The 18474-nt window shown below is 40.4% G+C and overlaps 1 protein-coding gene across 1 annotated transcript in view; it reads right to left on the bottom strand.

Annotated features, from left to right (window-relative positions):
* Positions 1–4653: 4653 nt before the first annotated feature.
* The window catches only part of CREG2 (cellular repressor of E1A stimulated genes 2), a 31717-nt gene continuing 17896 nt past the window's right edge, over positions 4654–18474 (bottom strand). The window contains exons 3-4 of the mRNA XM_047854304.1: positions 7938–8051; positions 4654–4803 (exon numbers count right to left, since the gene is read on the bottom strand). Of these exons, the coding sequence (XP_047710260.1) occupies positions 4656–4803; positions 7938–8051 (262 nt within the window). The 3' untranslated portion in view covers positions 4654–4655. The remainder of the gene's footprint in view (positions 4804–7937; positions 8052–18474) is intronic.

Below are 18474 nucleotides of genomic sequence, written 5' to 3'. Positions count from 1 at the left end.
GTCACCATCATAGATTTGTACAATCACTGTAAATAAACGTGGGGAACAGGATATAGCTATTCACAGAAACAGAAGAAGAATACTTTCCCAGAATATTTAAGAATATTTCAGGAAGATTCATGGAAATATAGTTCTTTGTTATAAATATCAGTGGAGAATCAGTATGTGGAGACTTGGATTCCTATATGCACCTATAGCTTACTCAACATGCTTATGTCAGAAACTTGAAGATATTGTCCCCTTCTAAGTGTCCCATGTAAAACCAATACAGAGATTTGTTGAATTCTTATTAATTTGTATTCAGTGTTAAATTGAATACATTTAGAAAACTTAAATCTATCACTTTCACAAATGCATAGGTTGATGGTTGACAAAAGTAAACTAATGTTGTCTGTTCTGTTAGATTTTGGCACATGGCTCAGTTCTTCATTTCATTGGGGACTAACAAGATGTAGCATAAATGCCTTATTAAGTAAGCTAAGCCATTAATTTTATTTGTATTAGACTTTTTACTCTGAGATAATTGCAGAAATTGTAGATTCACATGCAGTTGTAAGAAATAATACAAAGAGATCCTGTCTGCCTTTTACCCAGCTTCTCCCAATGGTAATACCTTGCAAAACTATACCATATCACAACTAGGATTTTCATACTGGTATAGTCAAGATATAAAATGTTCCATCCCAAGGATCCTGTGTGTTACCCACCTCTCTCCTTCTCCACCCTCCTCCCTAGCAAACTCTAATCTGTTCTCTATTTCTAGAATTTTGCATTTCAAAATGTATACATGGAATTCTACAGTATGTAACCTTGTGGGATTGACTTTTTCACTCAGCATAATACTCTGGAGATTCATCCAAGCTGTTGCTCGTATGAGAAATTATTTTTATTGCTGAGTAGTATTCCATGGCACGGATGTATCATATGTTTCACCAGCCACCCATTAAAGGACATCTGGTTGTTTACAGTTTTTGAATATTATGAATAAAGCTGCTATGTATATTCATGTACAAGTTTTTGTGTGAACATACGTTTTCACCTCTCTGGGACAAATGCCCAACAGTGCAATTGCTGAGTGGTGTGGCAGCTGCATGTTTAGTTTTATAAGAAACTGCCAAATGGTTTTTCAGAGTGGCTGTTCCATTTTCATTCCCCTCAGCTATATAAGACTGATCCAGTTTCTTTGCATCCTTACTATTATTTGGTGTTGTTACATTTTTAGCAAATTTGATGGGTGCTTAGTGGTATCTCATTGCGGTTTTAATTTGCAGTTCCCTAATGATTAGTGATATTGAGTATCTTTTCATGAGCTTATTTGCCATTTGTACATCCTCTTCAGTGAAAAGTCTGTATATGTTCTCCATTTTTTAATTGGATTTTTTAAAAACACTGTTGAGTTTTTGTGAGTTCTCCATATATTCTAGATACCAGTCCTTTGTTGGAAATGACTTGCAAATATTTTTCTCTCAGTCTGTATATAGCCTGTCTTTTCATTCCCTTAACATGGTCTTTTTCAGAGCAAAAGTTTAAAATTTTGATGTAGTGCAATTTATCCAACTTTCCTTTATGGATTATGCTTTTTGGTGTGAAAATACTCTTTGCTTAACCCTAGGTCCCTATGATTTTCTACTTTTAAAAAAAAATTTATAGTTTTACATTTTATGTTTAGAATTATGATCCATTTTGAGTTAATTTTTATACAAGGTGTGACAGGTAGGTTGAGGTGATTTGCCTGTGGATATCCCATTGCTCTAACACATTTATTGAAAAGACTATTCTCCCTCCATTGAAGAGGGAGTATACCCAACTGAGTATATTTGTGTGGATCTATTTCTAGATTTTCTATCCTGTTCTATTGATGTATGTGTCTGTGCCTCCATCAATAAATACCATACTATCTTGATTACTATAGCTACATAATAAGTTTTTATATTGAATAGAGTGATTTCTCCTACTTATTTTTCTTTTACAAGATTGTTTTAGTTATTCCAAGGCCTATGTCTTGGAACTCTTAGAATAAACTTGAATATGTCTACAAACTTTGCTGAGATTTTGATAGAAATTGGATTAAATCTATAGATAAATATGGGGAGAACTGACATCCTTGCTATTTTGTGTCTCCCAATCCATGAACATGGTATATCTCTTCATTTATTTAGATCTTTGATTTCTTTCATTAGTATCTTTTAATTTTCAGCATTTAGATCTTATACATGTTTTGATAAATTTATACCTAAGTATTTACTTTCTTCAGAGTGATTATAAATGATATTATGCTTTTAATTTTTGTTTCCACTTTGTTCATCTTTAATATTTAGAAATATGATTATATTTTGTGTGCTGATCTCATATCCTGAAATCTTGCTGAACCCATGAGTTCTTTCTTTTCTTTTCTTTTTAACAGATTCTTTGGAATTTTCTATCATGTCATATGTAAACAGAGATATTTTTATTTCTTTCTTTCCAATCATATGCATTTAATTTCTTTTTCTTGCTTTAATGCCATGTGTAGAACTTCTGGTACAGCCTTAAACATTTTTATCAGTGTAAATGTCTGGAGATTTGCTAAAATGCACTGGCCTGAATGAGGCCCATCATTCTCAAACAAGTGCATTTTCAACACTTTTTTTTTTTTCAACACTTTTCTTATCATCCAACCTGTCTAGGGTTCATTTCCTATAATTTGGATAAATAACTGATAACATTCACCAGTGGTTATAAATGGCACCCACACTGCAAAGTCCCTTGAAGCAACAGAGAGGCCTTTAATGAGCTAAGTGGAAACTGCTTATAAAAGCAAACTTAGCATAGGAATATTATTCATAAGACAGAACCAGGAGGTAGTGATGCTCAAAGAATTAAGGTGTGAGGTTGACTTATGGAGTATGTGGTATGTCCTTCCAGTTGTCCCCTCTTACCTCTAAATTGGTGATAGCAGTAATTTTAAACTCAGAAGTATGAAATACCATCAAAATTACCTTATTCTTATATATTAGAAATTGCTATTGTTAGGAACTCTTCTGAGAATTGACTTTTGACAAATAAAGACTTCTGTGCATCTTACTATGCTTTTAGTAAAAGGCACTTAAAAATATTTTGACGTCTCAAACTCTGTTCATGTCTTAATTTTTTAAACAAAAATATGATCATTAATAACATTTTTACTTATTTTAAAAATGTATATTTCCTATATATAGTGTTGCGTTTTTATGTTATACGATGTACCTAACCCACCAGAGAGGGTTTATGGCCATTATGAAAAGACAGAAAATGGGGTACTGCTTGATGCTTTATAGACTTCAATATAAGAGGTCTTGGATATATACACATAGGTCCTTAGAGGCCTTAGATGTGTACTCAGGTACAATGTAGTTTCTTGAAAAACCAGGAGCTCCTGCACATAATTTGTAGAAACATTTTAAATCTGTAGTAACAACCAAATTTCAGAGATGAATTTTTGTTTGTTTTGGTAGTTAACAGTGACAAATCATCACAGGCAGACTAGTCATCACTTTACTGATTCTGCCGATTCAATGAGTACCTGTGCATTTCAGTAACTCTCTTGTCTTTTTCTCAAGATTGGAAATGATCTAAGTACCACTCTATCCATTGTGCGCAGTGAGTTCTGGAGTCAGGTCTTGGGGCATGGACCTAGCCTCTCTGAGCCTCAGTTTTCTCATCTGTAAGTAGCAATGATGATGTGAATCTCACTGGTTATAAGGCTTAAATGAGATGATCTTGCCAAGGGCCTGGTCTAAAGCTGGGCAGGGAGTGTGCCTTCAATTACTGATTTCTTTGCTTCCTCTTCTTACACTTTGTCCTGTTTCCTTCCCCTCTTCAGCCTCTCCCCTCTCCTCTCCACATACCACAGAATGAGACACTTCTTATTTTGGATGCCACACCTCATGCCTGAGAGAAGGGAACCCTCTGTCAGAAGCACTAGCAGTGGGGGTCTGGAGAGCTTGTTGCTGAGGCTGTCCCACCTCATTAGTGTATTCCCATGGCCTGCCTACACAGATGGGCTGCACACAAGACTCTGTGTTCTTATGCCATTTTCATGTTACAGCGCCACCAAAGCTTCATAAGTAACCGATACATTCTAGCAAATGTGACTTCATAGCGCACCTGCAGTTCAGTACGTGGCGATGGATAATCCGGAGACAAACAGTCCTGCATGCTCACCCCAAACTCAAGACTGACCGTGTGATGCACTTAGTTCCTTCATGGTTGCAGTGAGTTTCGAATCAAGACTGCTTTGGGCACAGCAAGCAACAAAAGCACTCTCACAATACAGTGTGAGATACACTGCACATACCTCTTTTTTTTTTTTTTTTGTCCTAAGGAATGGAACGGCAACTGTCTCAACATGTCACTTTGACAACCAACAATGTTTCTCAAGTCCGTGAGACGGGTGTGAATACGATATGAACAAAGGCTATATATGTGAGTACCTGTGTGGATTGGGAGTTTGCAAATGACCATTTTAATATCCAGTCTGGCACAGGGTTCCCTGGCCACCCTCTCTCGTTCTGCTGTGAGGATGACAGGGCTGCTGCGAACCCTGGCCACGAAGAGTCAGCGGTCAGTCGCCGTCGGCAGCAGCACTTAAAAGATTTTCATTTCACGCAAACACCGAGCGCTTTCCTCTTACTGCATCAGGCCTTTCTTGGAACTGCCTTGAAGTATTCCTCCCTTGAAATGTCGGATACTCCACCATACCATTTCTGAAGCCAGATATGTTCTATCTTCATCTTCATAAAGAACCATTCATACTGACGAGGCCACTTCCTCAGAACTGGGTGTCTGCAGAAATAAAGGAGAGGTCACGACACAGCTGCTCTTATCAGGGGGTGTCCCTCCCAGGGCACTGCTCCAGAGTCGGTGTATCACTGGGCAGGTCATCCAGCCCTTCAGACTCCAGGCCTCATTTGGGCTGAAGCCAGAGGCGGATGCCAGGGAGCCAAGGATGGGGACTGGGGCAGCCTTAGGAAGGCAGGAAACTGCCATCTCCACAGAGGGGCAGCCCAGTCTTGCACCAGGCTCCTTTGTTCGGATCCCTGGCGGGCTGCTGATGAGCTGTGGTGCTTCATGGGCTGTTTGCCCTCTCAAACCCCGGTCTCCTCACCGTCAGGGGGCCGACAGTGACGGTGCTCTGATTGTGGGGCTGCGGGGGGAGCAAACAACTCTGCACACATAAAGCACCTGCACAGAGCAAGTGCTCAGTGAATGCCGGTTGCTGTTATCAGGAAACATAAAGAAAGGCGTTATGCATCTCTGTCTCTGTGAGACGTCAAAAGAATTGCGGGCCTCCGAAACAAATCTGCTCAGGGGGAGATTTCCATTCCTGCAGCAGGCTTACAAGTGTTGAACCAAGTTGAGAGTCAGACAGAGTGGACAGGGAACATCACATTCCACCTTCTGCTTACTGACTTGCTTTCTCTCTCACGTGTAACCCTAAACACAGGCACTGTCAGTACAAAGGCCTGACGTGGGGCTTGAACCCACGAACCGTGAGATCATGACCTGAGCTGAAGTCGGATGCTCAACCGACTGACCCACCCACGTGCCCCAGCCCACTTCTTTTAAACTTCATAAAAATTGGGGGACCTGGGTGGCTCAGCCGGTTAAGTGTCCGACTCCTGATTTCAGCTCAGGTCATGATCTCATGGTCGTGAGATCAAGCCCCATGTCTGGCTCCACGCTGGAGCCTGCTTGGGATTCTCTCTCTCTCTCTGCCCCTCCCCCACTGGCATGTGTGTGTTCTCTCTCTCAAAACACATCAATAAACATGAAAAAAAATAAACTTCATAAAAATAAAAATTTTACTCATATCTAAAAATGTTATAAAAATTCGAAGACCAAGTGCAGACTGGGAAGAACATTTGCAACAATGCAGATGCAATAATAGGCTGATGACCTTTTATAAAAAATATTATTTTGAAATAACCGTAAACTCACAGAGAAGTTGAAAAGTACAGTACAATGAACTATTTCTTCCCCCCTAAACGATTTGGAAATAAGTTGGAAATAAGCTGATGTGATGCCCCAATACTCCAAATACTTGTGCAGCCAAGATGATAAAAGGTTGTTGTTATTGTTATTTTAAGCAAACGCGTTTTGTACTTGCAGCCAGAACACATTTTGGCACCTGCAACTATAACAAATCCCAGGGGGCACTGGTTTTGCATCCAGGCAGTGAGTGGCAGGGGGAGGGACCTGGAGGAGACTGACAGCAGGGGTTTAAAAGAAGGTAAAGATAAAGTTAGTGGAAGCAGGAGGTAAAGGCACCCTCGTAACATGGTGGTGGAAAATTCAGCAACACTGTGCCTACAGAAAGTACGGAATGAATTTAATGAACCCAACGGTCTCCCTAGGGTTTTGACCTAGTCTCACTGCCTATCATAACATGAAAGAGGAGGGTTTAGAAGGAAAGAGGACAGCTGGGCCGGGGAGTCTGGGTGGCTCAGTCAGTAAAGCGTCTGACCAGCTCAGGTCATGATCATGGGGTTCATGAGTTCAAGCCCCACATCAGGCTCTCTGCTATCCACACAGGGCCAGCTTTAGATCCTCTGTTCCCCTCGCTCCCTGCCCCTCCCCCTCTCTAGAAAACAAATAAACATTAAAAAAAGAGGACAGTGAAGTTAAAAAATAAATCGCACACACACACACACACACACACACACACACCCCTATGCTCTTTTCTCAATCTATGTACTGAAAACCACGCGTTCATGTTGATATATCCAATCGCAATCCAGTTCCAGAGTTCACTCTCATTTTCTCCGTTTACGCGTAAAAAACCCCTTCCTGTGGTGTGAGAAACCAGGCTTCCTCTGTCCTTACCGTGTTTACTTATTTGATGATTCCCCTGTATGTAAAATCTTCCCACCTCCTTTGGGGTGTGGGTAGCTCCTGCAGCTTACAATTTGCTTTCGTCTTACTCTTCCACTAACTAACATTAAGTGTGAATCTGCCTGTTTTCATTGCTTGTGCCTCTGGGAAGACACACACTGCTCCTAGCCCTGGCTCCACCCTTCCACTCCCTGCTGCCCTCCCTGCACAGACACCCTCCTGACCCATGGGAGACCACCCCTCCAAGCAGGCACCCTCCTTACCTTTCACGAGCTCTGGGCCTCCCGCCTCCTGCTAACTGGTCTGCCCTCTGGCACATTTTGATCCCTACAGCGGTGATTTTTAAACTTTAGTAGAAATGCTAATTTCCTGGGACCTGCTTTTAAAATTTAGATTGAGTCTTACATCCAGAGAATCTGATTCAGTTAAGCAAGTCAGGGCAGGAGGGTGGGGCAGAAAGCCTGTCTATGCAAGAATCCTCGGTGGGTCAGATGTAGGTGTGAGAGGACCACACTGAGAAGGGTGCTTTCACTTCTGGATGTATGAAAATGTCCGTTTTCTGGATTTCTCTACAAAGCCTCAATTATTTACTTCCATTTTTTAATGTTTATTTATTTTTTGAGAGAGACAGCAAGCCAGGGAGGGGCAGAGAGAGACAGGGAGAGACAGGGAGAGAGAGAATCCCAAGCAGGCTCCACACTGTCAGCACAGAGACAGACACAGGGATCGAACTCATGAACCATGAAATCATGACCTGAGCCAAAACCAAGAGTTGGATGTTAACTGACTGAGCCACCCAGGGGCCCCTGGTTATTTCCATATCAAGGCAGGGCGTTGTAGAGGGTTGCAAGTGCTCAGGGAAGAACGCCTGGAATCCCTCAGTGTGGGGTGCTGTCTAAAGGCAGGGTGAGGCCACAGGAAGACGGTCTGCCTGGCCTCTGCTGTCACCTGCATGCAGCATGTTGCTGATATCACAGCTAGACCTTCACTATCACTGCCTCAGAGGCATCACATGGCACAGTCCTGACTTCCGCTTTTTATTACGGTGTATTTCTGGACAAACCAACTTCAAAGCATATACAAACCTTGAAAACATGGCTTGCTTGGCAAATTCTACTTCTTCTGGAGACACTGCAGTCATCTGGCCAGTGAGCGTCAACCGGGCACATCGGGGGTCTTCCGGGTCGACGATATTTTTTCTGCATTCAAAGAATGTTTTTCACTTATTAAAATGATGATAGAACATAAGCCTGAAATACCAAGAATTTTATTAAAAATTAAAAAGAGCAGTCACATGGCTGGGTCTATCATTGAAGTTTTTACACTATCTATAATTACTTTAAAATACTTTGGCACACCGGGTGCCTGGGTGGCTCAGTTGGTTAAGTGTCTGACTCTGGATTTCAGCTCAGGTCATGATCTCACCTTCCGTAAGATCGATCCCCACGTCAGGCTCTGTGCTGACTGTGAAGATCCTGCTTGGGATTCTCTCTCTCCCTCTCTTCCTGCCTCTCCCACCCACTTTCTCAAAATAAATAATAAATGAACAGTAAAAACATACTTTGGCACTGGCTGTGTGAGAGGTGTGTTTGGGTAAGTGAGACATCAGCCTGCACCCTGGGGGGTGCATCTAGTCAAGGGTGCAATTCTGCAAGACCCCGGTTGGGAGCCACTGTCCGGAATCCTGTTGCTACTCTGCACAACCTTAGGGGTACCACTCAAAGACAATAGGAGTTGTGCTCCAGAAGTAAGGCAATACATCTGCCTGGATCCAGCAGTGACTGAGGTGAAGGTTTTCTGACATCACAATCAGAATGTGGAGGGTCCTCCTTCAGCGTAAGGGATGTTGGAAATAATGAGAAGGTTAGCGTGACTGTATTTGTAACTGCCTGCTAATAAGTGTTTCCATGGTAACAGAATTCTTCTAAGACTTGGCTTTCATTGAAAGAGTCACCTGGCAGTGAGGATGTACTTTGTATTCTGGATATCACTCTTTCTCCAGGTGAATATAATTCTAATATAAATATAATATGATATGATATGATACAATATAATTCTCCTAATTAGTAATTCTCCTAACTAGGGTTGCCAGCTAAAATACTGCATGACACATAGTCATGTGAGAATAGTTGTTTACCTGAAATTTAATTTTTTAAAAAAATTTTAATGTTTATTTATTTTTGAAGGAGAAATAGAGCATGAGTGGGAGGGGCAGAGAGAGAGGGAGACACAAAATCTGAAGCAGGCTCCAGGCTCTGAGCTGTCAGCACAGAGCCCAATGTGGGGCTCGAATTCATAAGCCGTGAGATCATGACCTGAGCTGAAGTCGGTCGCTTAACCAACTGAACCACCCAGGCGCCCCTGAAATTTAATTTTTTACAGCTTTATTGATATATGTATATATATAATTCACCCTTTTAAAGTGCACCGTTGAGGGTTTTCAGAATATTCAGAGTTGGGCATCCATCACCATTATCTAATTCTAGAACATTTTCATCACCTATCCACTACACCCTTTGCCCATTAGCAATGATTCCTCATTCCTGACCCTTTACCACATCCTGAGCAACCGCTGATCTACACTCCATCTCTAGAATTGCCTGTTTTGCCCACACTGATGGAATCATACCGTATGTGGGCTTTTGTGACTATCTTCTTTCACTTGGCATAGTGACTTCAAGGTTCATCCATGTTTTAACCTGTATTGGCACTGCATTGTTTTTATTGCTGAATATTACTTTATTGTATGGACAGACCACACTGTGTTTACCAGTTCATCAGTTGATGGGCATTTGGGTTGTTCCCATTACAAATAATGCTGCTATGAACATGTACGCACATGCTTTTGCGTGGACGTGGTTTTTAGAGGCGGAACTGTCAGAAAGGGAATTGACGGATCCTACGGCAACTCTACGTTTAACCTTTTGAGGAACAGCCAGACTGTTTTCCAAAGCAGCTGCACTAATTTACATTCCCACCAGCACTGTACGAAGTGAATTCCTTCATATCTTTGAGGGCACTTGTTTTAGTCTGTCCTTTTCATTCTAGCCGTCTTAGTGAGTGTGAAGTGATCTCACTGTGGTTTTTATTTGCATTTCCCTGATGGCTAATATTGACTATCTTTTCATGTGCTTACTGGCTGTATGTATATCTTTGCAGAAATGTCTATTCAAATCCTTTGTCCATTTAAAATTGGGTTCTTTTCCTTTTTATTATTGAGTTGTGAGAGTTCTTTGTATATTCTGAATACAAATCCCTTTCCAATATGTGACTTAAATGTATTTTGTTTTTCATTTTCTTGATACTGTTCTTTGTATTATTTTTATGATTATTTTTGTTTTAGAGAAAGAAGGAGAGAGTAAGAAGGAGAGAGTAAGAAGGAGGGGAGAGGGGCAGAGGGAGACAGAGAGAATCTTAAGCAGGCTCCATGCTCAGTGTGGAGCCTGATTGGGGCTCGATCCCATGACTCTGGGGTTATGACCTAAGACGAAATCAAGAGTTGGATGCTCAACTGACTGAGCCACCCAGGAGCCCCTTGATGGTGTTCTTTGATGCACAAATTTTTTTTTTAAATTTTCATCAAGTCCAAATAACTTATTTTTCTTCTGTTTCCATTTATGATTTTTTTTAAAGCTCCTAGCAACCTAGGGCAAAGGATATTTATCAAAATCCTACCCATATGTTATGTTATATCTCATAGAACAAGACAGCATTCATATTATTAGATATTGTGGTTTTTGTAGTAATACAAGAAATAGAAATATGTATAAAGATTGAGAAATAATAAGCATACTTGTAGTTATTTGCAAATGACATGACTGTATAGAGACGAAAATGCAAAAGAATCCACACTCAGAATATTAGTATTAAGAACAAGCTCAGCAAGATTGTTGAATTCAAGAACAATAAACAACTGCATTGCTACTTATAAGAAAAAAACTATTTTTGAAGTACATTTAAAATTTTTTTTTTAACGTTTATTTATTTTTGAGACAGAGAGAGACAGAGCATGAACAGGGGAGGGTCAGAGAGAGAGGGAGACACAGAATCTGAAACAGGCTCCAGGCTCTGAGCTGTCAGCACAGAGCCCGACGTGGGGCTCGAACTCATGGACCGTGAGATCATGACCTGAGCCGAAGTCGGATGCTTAACCGACCAAGCCACCCAGGCGCCCCTGAAGTACATTTTATATACTAAAAGGTATATAGATGGTAACTAAACCTATAAAATACCTGGGGATAAATTTAACCCAAAAATGTGTAATACCTTGGTGGAAAAAATTATGACTTTACTGAAATACATAAATGGCCTAAGTAAAGAGAGGGTTGGTTATACCAAATACATGAATGGGAAAACCCAATTTAAAGGAGATGAATTTCTAGAGACGCTATAATTTCAGTTCCAATTCTGATATATATATTTTTAATAAAACAAAACAAGCTGAATCTAAACTTCACAAGGAATAACAAAAGTCTGAGAATGGTCAAAACCACTATAAGGAAGAACAACATGGTGGGAGCGCTTCCTCTACAGATAACCCTAACATAAAACCATATTAATTAAGGCAGTGGGTATTGGTACAAGGACAGACCAAGGGAACAGACTGGAAGACCCAGAAGTAGACCCATGCTTATATGTTATTTCACATAAAACAAAGACTGAATTAGAAATTAGCAGGTAAAGTTCTAATTATTCAATAAGTGGTGCTGAAAAAAATGGTTGTCTGGAAAAAAATCTAAAAATATCAGACCACGTATAAGTAAATTCTAAATTGAATTAATGATTTAAATGTATAAAGCAAAGCCCTAATACTTTCAGGATAAAATATTTATGACTTCAGGGTTGGAAAGAATTTCTTAAAGATGACACAAAATGCTCAAACCACAAAGGTAGATGAATGTGACTTATTAAAATTAAATCTTTCTTCAATAAAAGATTTCATAAGTTAGCTATGGGTGAAGTCTATTCATTACCACTATGATTTCTTATTCTATCAGTGAGTGTGGTAAGTGGAATTCTGGGATGGCCTCCATCATCTCCACCCCTAGTACTCTGCCCTGTACAACCCCTTGTCCTTGAATGTGGGCAGGAGCTGGGACTTTCTTCTAGCCAAGAGAATATGGCAAAAGTGAAGCGCTGGTAATCCCATGCTTATAAGATATCACAGCCAGTGAGATAGACTTAGAGACTGTGGGGGAGAGAGAGAGAGAGAGAGAGAGAGAGACTGTCTTACCCGTGGGAGACACCCTTCTATTGGCCTTTAACAGGTAAGCTGTTGTAAGGTGACCTGCCTTGGCTGTGGAGAGAATGGGCGGTGGCTTCTAGGAGCTGTGGACTCAGTCCTACAACCACAGGGAACTGAACTGTTCCACGAGGAACAACACTCACAGGTGCTAGAAAGAGGACCAGAGCTCCAGAAAGGGTTGCGGCCCCACTGACATCTTTCAGCTTCAGAAGATTCTGAGCAGAGGACCCAGTTCAGCCAAGTCCAGAATCCTCACCCACAGAAACTGATATAACAAGTGTGTGCTACTTCAAGTCTCTACGTTTGTGTCAATTTGTTACACAGCACAGAAAATGAATACAGTGGGTGTGCTGAAACTATAATTTTTAACTGACAATTTTTTTTTCAGTTACATTGTTAGTCACTGATTTCCAACCTACATTTTGGTCAGAAAGTTATCCATATGGTATCTATTGTTTGATGTTTATTAAAATCAGCCTTAGAGCCTCATGGTCAATTGCTGTGCGCCTGAATAGGATGGACATTCTCTAACTGTTTGGTGCAAGGTTCTACAAATTACCATCACAGCAAGCTTAAGTGTCTTCAAATCTCTTACCTCATTGCTATTTTTGTTTTTGTTTTCTTACTCTATTGATTATTAAAGGATGTGTTAAATATTTTCTGGACTTAATTTCTGGATATCTATCCTTCACACACACACACACACACACACACACACACACACTTTTCTTCCTCCCAAAGTAGTTCTATCATAATTTTTACTCTATTCATACAAATATTGTGTTTGCAGTGACACAGTGTTTACTAAGCCATGTAGTATACTATGACTAAACTTCCTTTTTATACAACCTTTTGTTTTCATTTGGAATTAGTTAATAACTTCCCCTTTATCTTTCTTTTATTTTTTTTCCTTTTGCTTAGTAGTTTTCTATGAACCTACCATTTATTCATTCCCAAACTTTTCTTTTTAGCATGCTCAAATATAAGACATATTCCATCATATTCAAAAGAACTGAAAACGTAAGTTCATATAAAAACTCGTACATCATTGTTGATAGTAGCAGCATTTATAACAACTCCAAAGTAGAAATAACCTGAATGGCACAAAAATAGACAGAATGTGGGATAGCTATTCAATGGCATATTGCTCAGCTATAAAAAGGAATGAACTACTGGGGTGCCTGGCTGGCTCAGTTGCTGGAGTGTGCAACTCTTGATCTCAGGGTTGTAAGTTTGAGCCCCACACTGGGTGTAGAGATTAGTTTAAAAAACACTTTGGGGCATCTGGGTGGCTCAGCTGGTTGAATGCTTGACTCTTGGTTTCGGCTGGAGTCACGATCTCACAGTTTGTGGGATCAAGCCTAGCGTTGGTCTCTGGAGACTGCTCAGGATTCTCTCTCTCCCCCTCTCTCTCTGCTTCTCCTCCACTCACACACACACACTCTCTCTCTCAAAATAAAAAAAATAAACTTAAACAAATTTATAAAATGTATATGTTCTCTCACTGCTGAAAAAAATGAATGAAGTACTGATAGCATGGATAAACTCTGAAGATACTTCAAGGTGTGTGTGTGTAAAATTTATATGTATATATATGCAGCATATGCAAATTCATAGAGGCAGAAAGATTAGTGGCTGTAAGGGCTGGGAAGAAGAGGAAACAGGAAGAGAAAGCTAAGCTAATGTGCATGGTGCTTATCTGGAGGGAAATAAAAATATTCTCAAATTAGATAGTGGTGACAGATAGATGCAAAACCTTGTCAATATTCTAAATGTCAGTGAACTTCACACTTTAAAAGGTTGAATTTTATGGTATGTGAACTATATCTCAAGTAAGAAAAAAGTAGCATTCCACTGAGTTCACTTTTTCCTTCTTGGGGACTGTCATCCTCTGGGTCCCACCTGTACCGTTTGCTTTTATGCTTGCTACATGACTGTAATCTGGAGAACTCCCTCTATTGGTCAATGGGGAATTTCCCCATCCTGTGTTGGATCACTTCTTTCCCTGGGCTGCCATCTTCCTCTTTCTTCTCATTTTGGTATAATGGTTCTGTCAAAAATATATATGTTTTCTAAGAAAAAGTTCAGTGGAAGTAAAATTACCTGAGGTTTTGTATGTTTGAAATGTGATTAGTTTACTTTCATTCTTGATGGATAGTTTGGCTAAGTATTAAATGCTATGTTTGCAATGATTACACCAAATAATGTTGAAGGTACTGCTCCATTCCTGTGTTGCTGATTAAATAGTCCAGTGTGATCTTCTTCCTTGCTCTTTTGTATGTGACCTTGTGCCCTTGCCCCTCTGAAAGCTTTCAGAAACTAATCTTTACCTATGAGTCCCTGAAAGTGCACAATAATGTACCTTGATACAGGCTTAAAAAAAAATCCATTGTTCTGGGTACTTGGTGGATTGTTTTAAACCTGGAGACTCATGTCTTTTGGTTTGGGGGAATTTTTCTTCAGTTATATCTGGCAATTTTTTTCCTTTCATTTTCTCAATTCACCTTTTCTGGAATTCTTTTATTTTGGCTTTTGGACCTTTTGGATTGGCCTTTTAATTTTCTTATTATTCCTCTCATATGTTTCATCTGTTTCTTTTTATGCTACTTTTTGGCAGATTACTTCAAATCTACCCTCAAATGCTTCAGTTGAATTTTTAATTTTTGCTACCATATTTTTAATTTAAATTTAATTTTTCTTAATTTTAAGCAGGCTCCATGACCAGTGTGGGGCTTGATCTCACAAACCATGAGATCATTCCCTGAGCTGAAATCAAGTCAGATGTTTAACTGACTGAGCCACCCAGGCACCCTGCATATTTTTAATTTTTAAGGGTTCTTTCTGTTTGTTCTCATGTTTTTATTTTAAAGCCTATTCTTCTGCACTATATTGTCTTCTGTCCTGAAAAATTGCTTCCTTCTCTTTGTATTGCTTTAATTTTTCCTAGTTCTTTTTATCTGTTCATTTTGCATGGTAGAGACTTTCCTCAAATGTTTTCCTTGGCTGTTTATTCATATTTAAAATGTGGCACCCCAGAGGGGCCCCTGGGTGGCTCAGTCAGTTGAGCGGCTGACTTCCGCTCAGGTCATGATCTTGCAGCTGACGAGTTCAAGCCCTGCGTTGGGCTCTGTGCTGACAGTTCAGAGCCTGGAGCCTGCTTCAGATTCTGTGTCTCCCTCTCTCTCTGCCCCTCCCCTGCTCATGCTCTGTCTCTCTCTGTCTTAAAAATAAATAAACATTAAACATTTTTTTTTTTTAAAGTGGCACCCCAGAGCCAGTTGGAAATTGTGATTGCACAGGTATGGCTTTCTGACTAGTGCACTTTACTCTAAGGTGATCAGTCTTGATGGTTTTGTTGAAGGACTCTTAACGATTCAGTATCTGGGTTTTTTTGTTTGCTTGTTTTCTCTTGGGCTGTTTGGTATCCCTGGGGAAATCCTCAAAGGATTCTCAGACAAAACCTTGTTAAAGATGACCTTAGTCCATAATTCACAGGAAGAAGCAAGAGCCAGCAGAAACAGTAAATACCAGAAATAGATACCCAAGATATACTAAATTGATTATAAGATAAAGATATCTAAAATGCATAAGGTAGGGGCGCCTGGGTGGCGCAGTCGGTTAAGCGGCCGACTTCAGCCAGGTCACGATCTCGCGGTCTGTGAGTTCGAGTCCCGCGTCGGGCTCTGGGCTGATGGCTCAGAGCCTGGAGCCTGTTTCCGATTCTGTGTCTCCCTCTCTCTCTGCCCTTCCCCCGTTCATGCTCTGTCTCTCTCTGTCCCAAAAATAAATAAACGTTGAAAAAAAAAATTTAAAAAAAAAATAAATAAAAATAAAATGCATAAGGTTTCCCAATCTTTAATTGAAAGTGTAGCTCTTTGGGGGTCAGATTTTATAATGGGCCCTTATATCTAACCCATCACCTGACCCAGCCCAAGATATTGTTTCTTTGTTCTCATTGTATCAAAACCTAAGCCTCTACTTTTCCCAGACCGGCAAACCCCACTAGTGAAGTTCTGGTTCTGTTTCTTTTGTTTGTTTCATCTTCATTTCTGACCCCCAGGGGATTTCTTTTTGTTTCTTATGAGTATGCATTTAAAAGAATGTTTTTCTTCCTACCACTTTTTTTTTAGATTGATGAAGTCTGTAGTTGTATTTTAAAACTTTAAATAATAAACAATGTTAAGATTAAAAACAAAGAATTTCCATGTAGAAGATTTAGAGACTATAAAAATATGTTAGAAAGTAAAAATAAGTGTTTTTAAATAAACTTGGAATTATAGCCTACATAGAGCTTTTATCTTATTTGTTTCCACTCAAAAATTAAATTGTGAACATTTTAGATCGAGAAGTACATGCTGGGAAATCTATTTACTCACAAAATTCTCAAACATTTATCTACTATTTCTGTCTACTGAATATACAGGAGGAGCTGGAAAGATTCACCTCTGACGTTGAATGATTTTACTTGTATTGTGAGAGCTGTGTGACATAGCTGAGTCACAGCAAATACAGTGTCTGGTCTCATTGCCCCCATTGACCTTGTGAGCTGGAGCCCCAAGAACATAGCCTCAATTTCCTCTTCTGAAAAATGAGGACATTAATTTTTGCCTGCCTTCTTCACAGAGTTCAAAGGAATGTAAAAGCACGATGAACATCATAAGGAAGTAATGAATGGTTTTCTCATATTTATAAATGTGAAACTACAGTAAGTGAATGTGAGCAGGTTAAAGATAGAGAAGATCGTCTTCGAGGCAGACTGAATTATTTCCCTTCTCCATTAGTCTATAGCCTTGAAAGATTTTTCCGGCACTGCATTTCATTATGGTAGGCCAAATGAGAAAACTTTATGATGGATTGTTCTCCAACATCAAAGGAGAAGGAAGCGGGGAACAGCTTGCATTTTCCTTTTGCTTGAGGCCAGTTAGAGTCAGGAAAAAGGGAGATGGAGTACTCCTTCCTTGTCTGTCTTGTACAGTCCGGATAGCCAAACATTCTGATATATGGTAAATGCAGAAGGACATGAAAGGCATACAGTGAGGTGGTTAAGAGTATGGGTTCCTACTCAGGGATGCCTAGGTGGCTCAGTCGGTTAAGTGTCCTACTCTTGGTTTCGGCTCAGGTCACCATCTCACAGTTTGTGAGTTCAAGCCCCATATTGGGTTCCGCACTCACAATGCCCAGCCTACTTGGGATTCTCTGTCCCTCTCTCTCTGCCCCTCCCCTGCTCGTACTCTTTCTCTCTCTTTCAAAATAAATAAACTAAAAAGAGAGAGAGAAAGAGAGAGAGAGAGAGAGAGAGAGAGAGAGTGTAGGGGCTCCTATTCAGCCTCCTAGACTGGAATCCTGGCTGTGACTCAACCTCTCTGTGCCTCGGTTTCCTCACCTGTAAGAAAGAGACACAAAAAGTTCCTGCCTTATAAGTGGTGTTTTGAGGTGTTGGTGGCGGGAGACAGGGAGACTTTTCGGTCCTGCAATGAGAAAGGCTCCCCAGGATAACGCTCTTGACTCTCTCCACTACTCAGATTTACATTAACTGGTGACTTTGAAAGAAGACACCGAACATCTCCCTGCAGGAAGTGCACATACTATGCTATCCATTTGCCATAAACGAGAAAGACCTGCCACAGCTCAGGGAGGCCCCGGGTGCAGTGCTGCAGACTGTGTACATCTATCGAATTCTGGAGTTCCCTGGCCCACACCATGTTGGCTAGGTCAATGAGAAGGCAATACTTTGCTATTCTGTCTGCTTTACTCTTTCATTCCTCCACTGGTTTAGATCAGGCAAATGATGGCCTGGCTGGCCAAGCGTGGCCTGTCACCTGTTTCTGTTTGGCACGAGAGAGAAGAATGGATTTTATGCTTTTAGAGGATTGAGAAAAATCAAAAGAAGAAGATTTTATGACACATGAAATCTATATGAAATTTGGATTGCACTCTTCTTGCAAAAAGTTGTATTGGAGTACAGTCCCATTCTGTGGCGGCTTTCAGGCTACAATGGCAGAGTTGAGTGGTTGTGACAGAAACTGCATGGCCCACCTCACCTTCAACATTTGCCATCTCCTCAGTACAGAAATCATTTTCTGACCCCTGGTTTAGACTGTAGGACTGGAAGAGGTAGGCTGTTCGTCAGGGTCTCTGGAACCCTTACATGTGGATTAAACCCTTACATAATATAATCAGAATAGTTCCTGATGTGTAGCAAGCCCTCAAATAGTGATGCTGTTGCTGTTCAAATGTTATGGGGGCTGAAAGGGGTGGGGTGGCTGGAGAGTTCAGGAATTTTACAGTCTCAGTTGGTGGGGGTATCAATCATGAAATATCAAGAAGATTGCTGTGGACCGAAATGTGTGCCTGGCAAATTCAAATAGTGAAGCACG

Source organism: Prionailurus viverrinus, chromosome A3 (assembly GCF_022837055.1).
Source record: "Prionailurus viverrinus isolate Anna chromosome A3, UM_Priviv_1.0, whole genome shotgun sequence".
Taxonomy (NCBI): Eukaryota; Metazoa; Chordata; class Mammalia; order Carnivora; family Felidae; genus Prionailurus; species Prionailurus viverrinus.
This window is presented reverse-complemented; position numbering and strand designations above follow the sequence as displayed.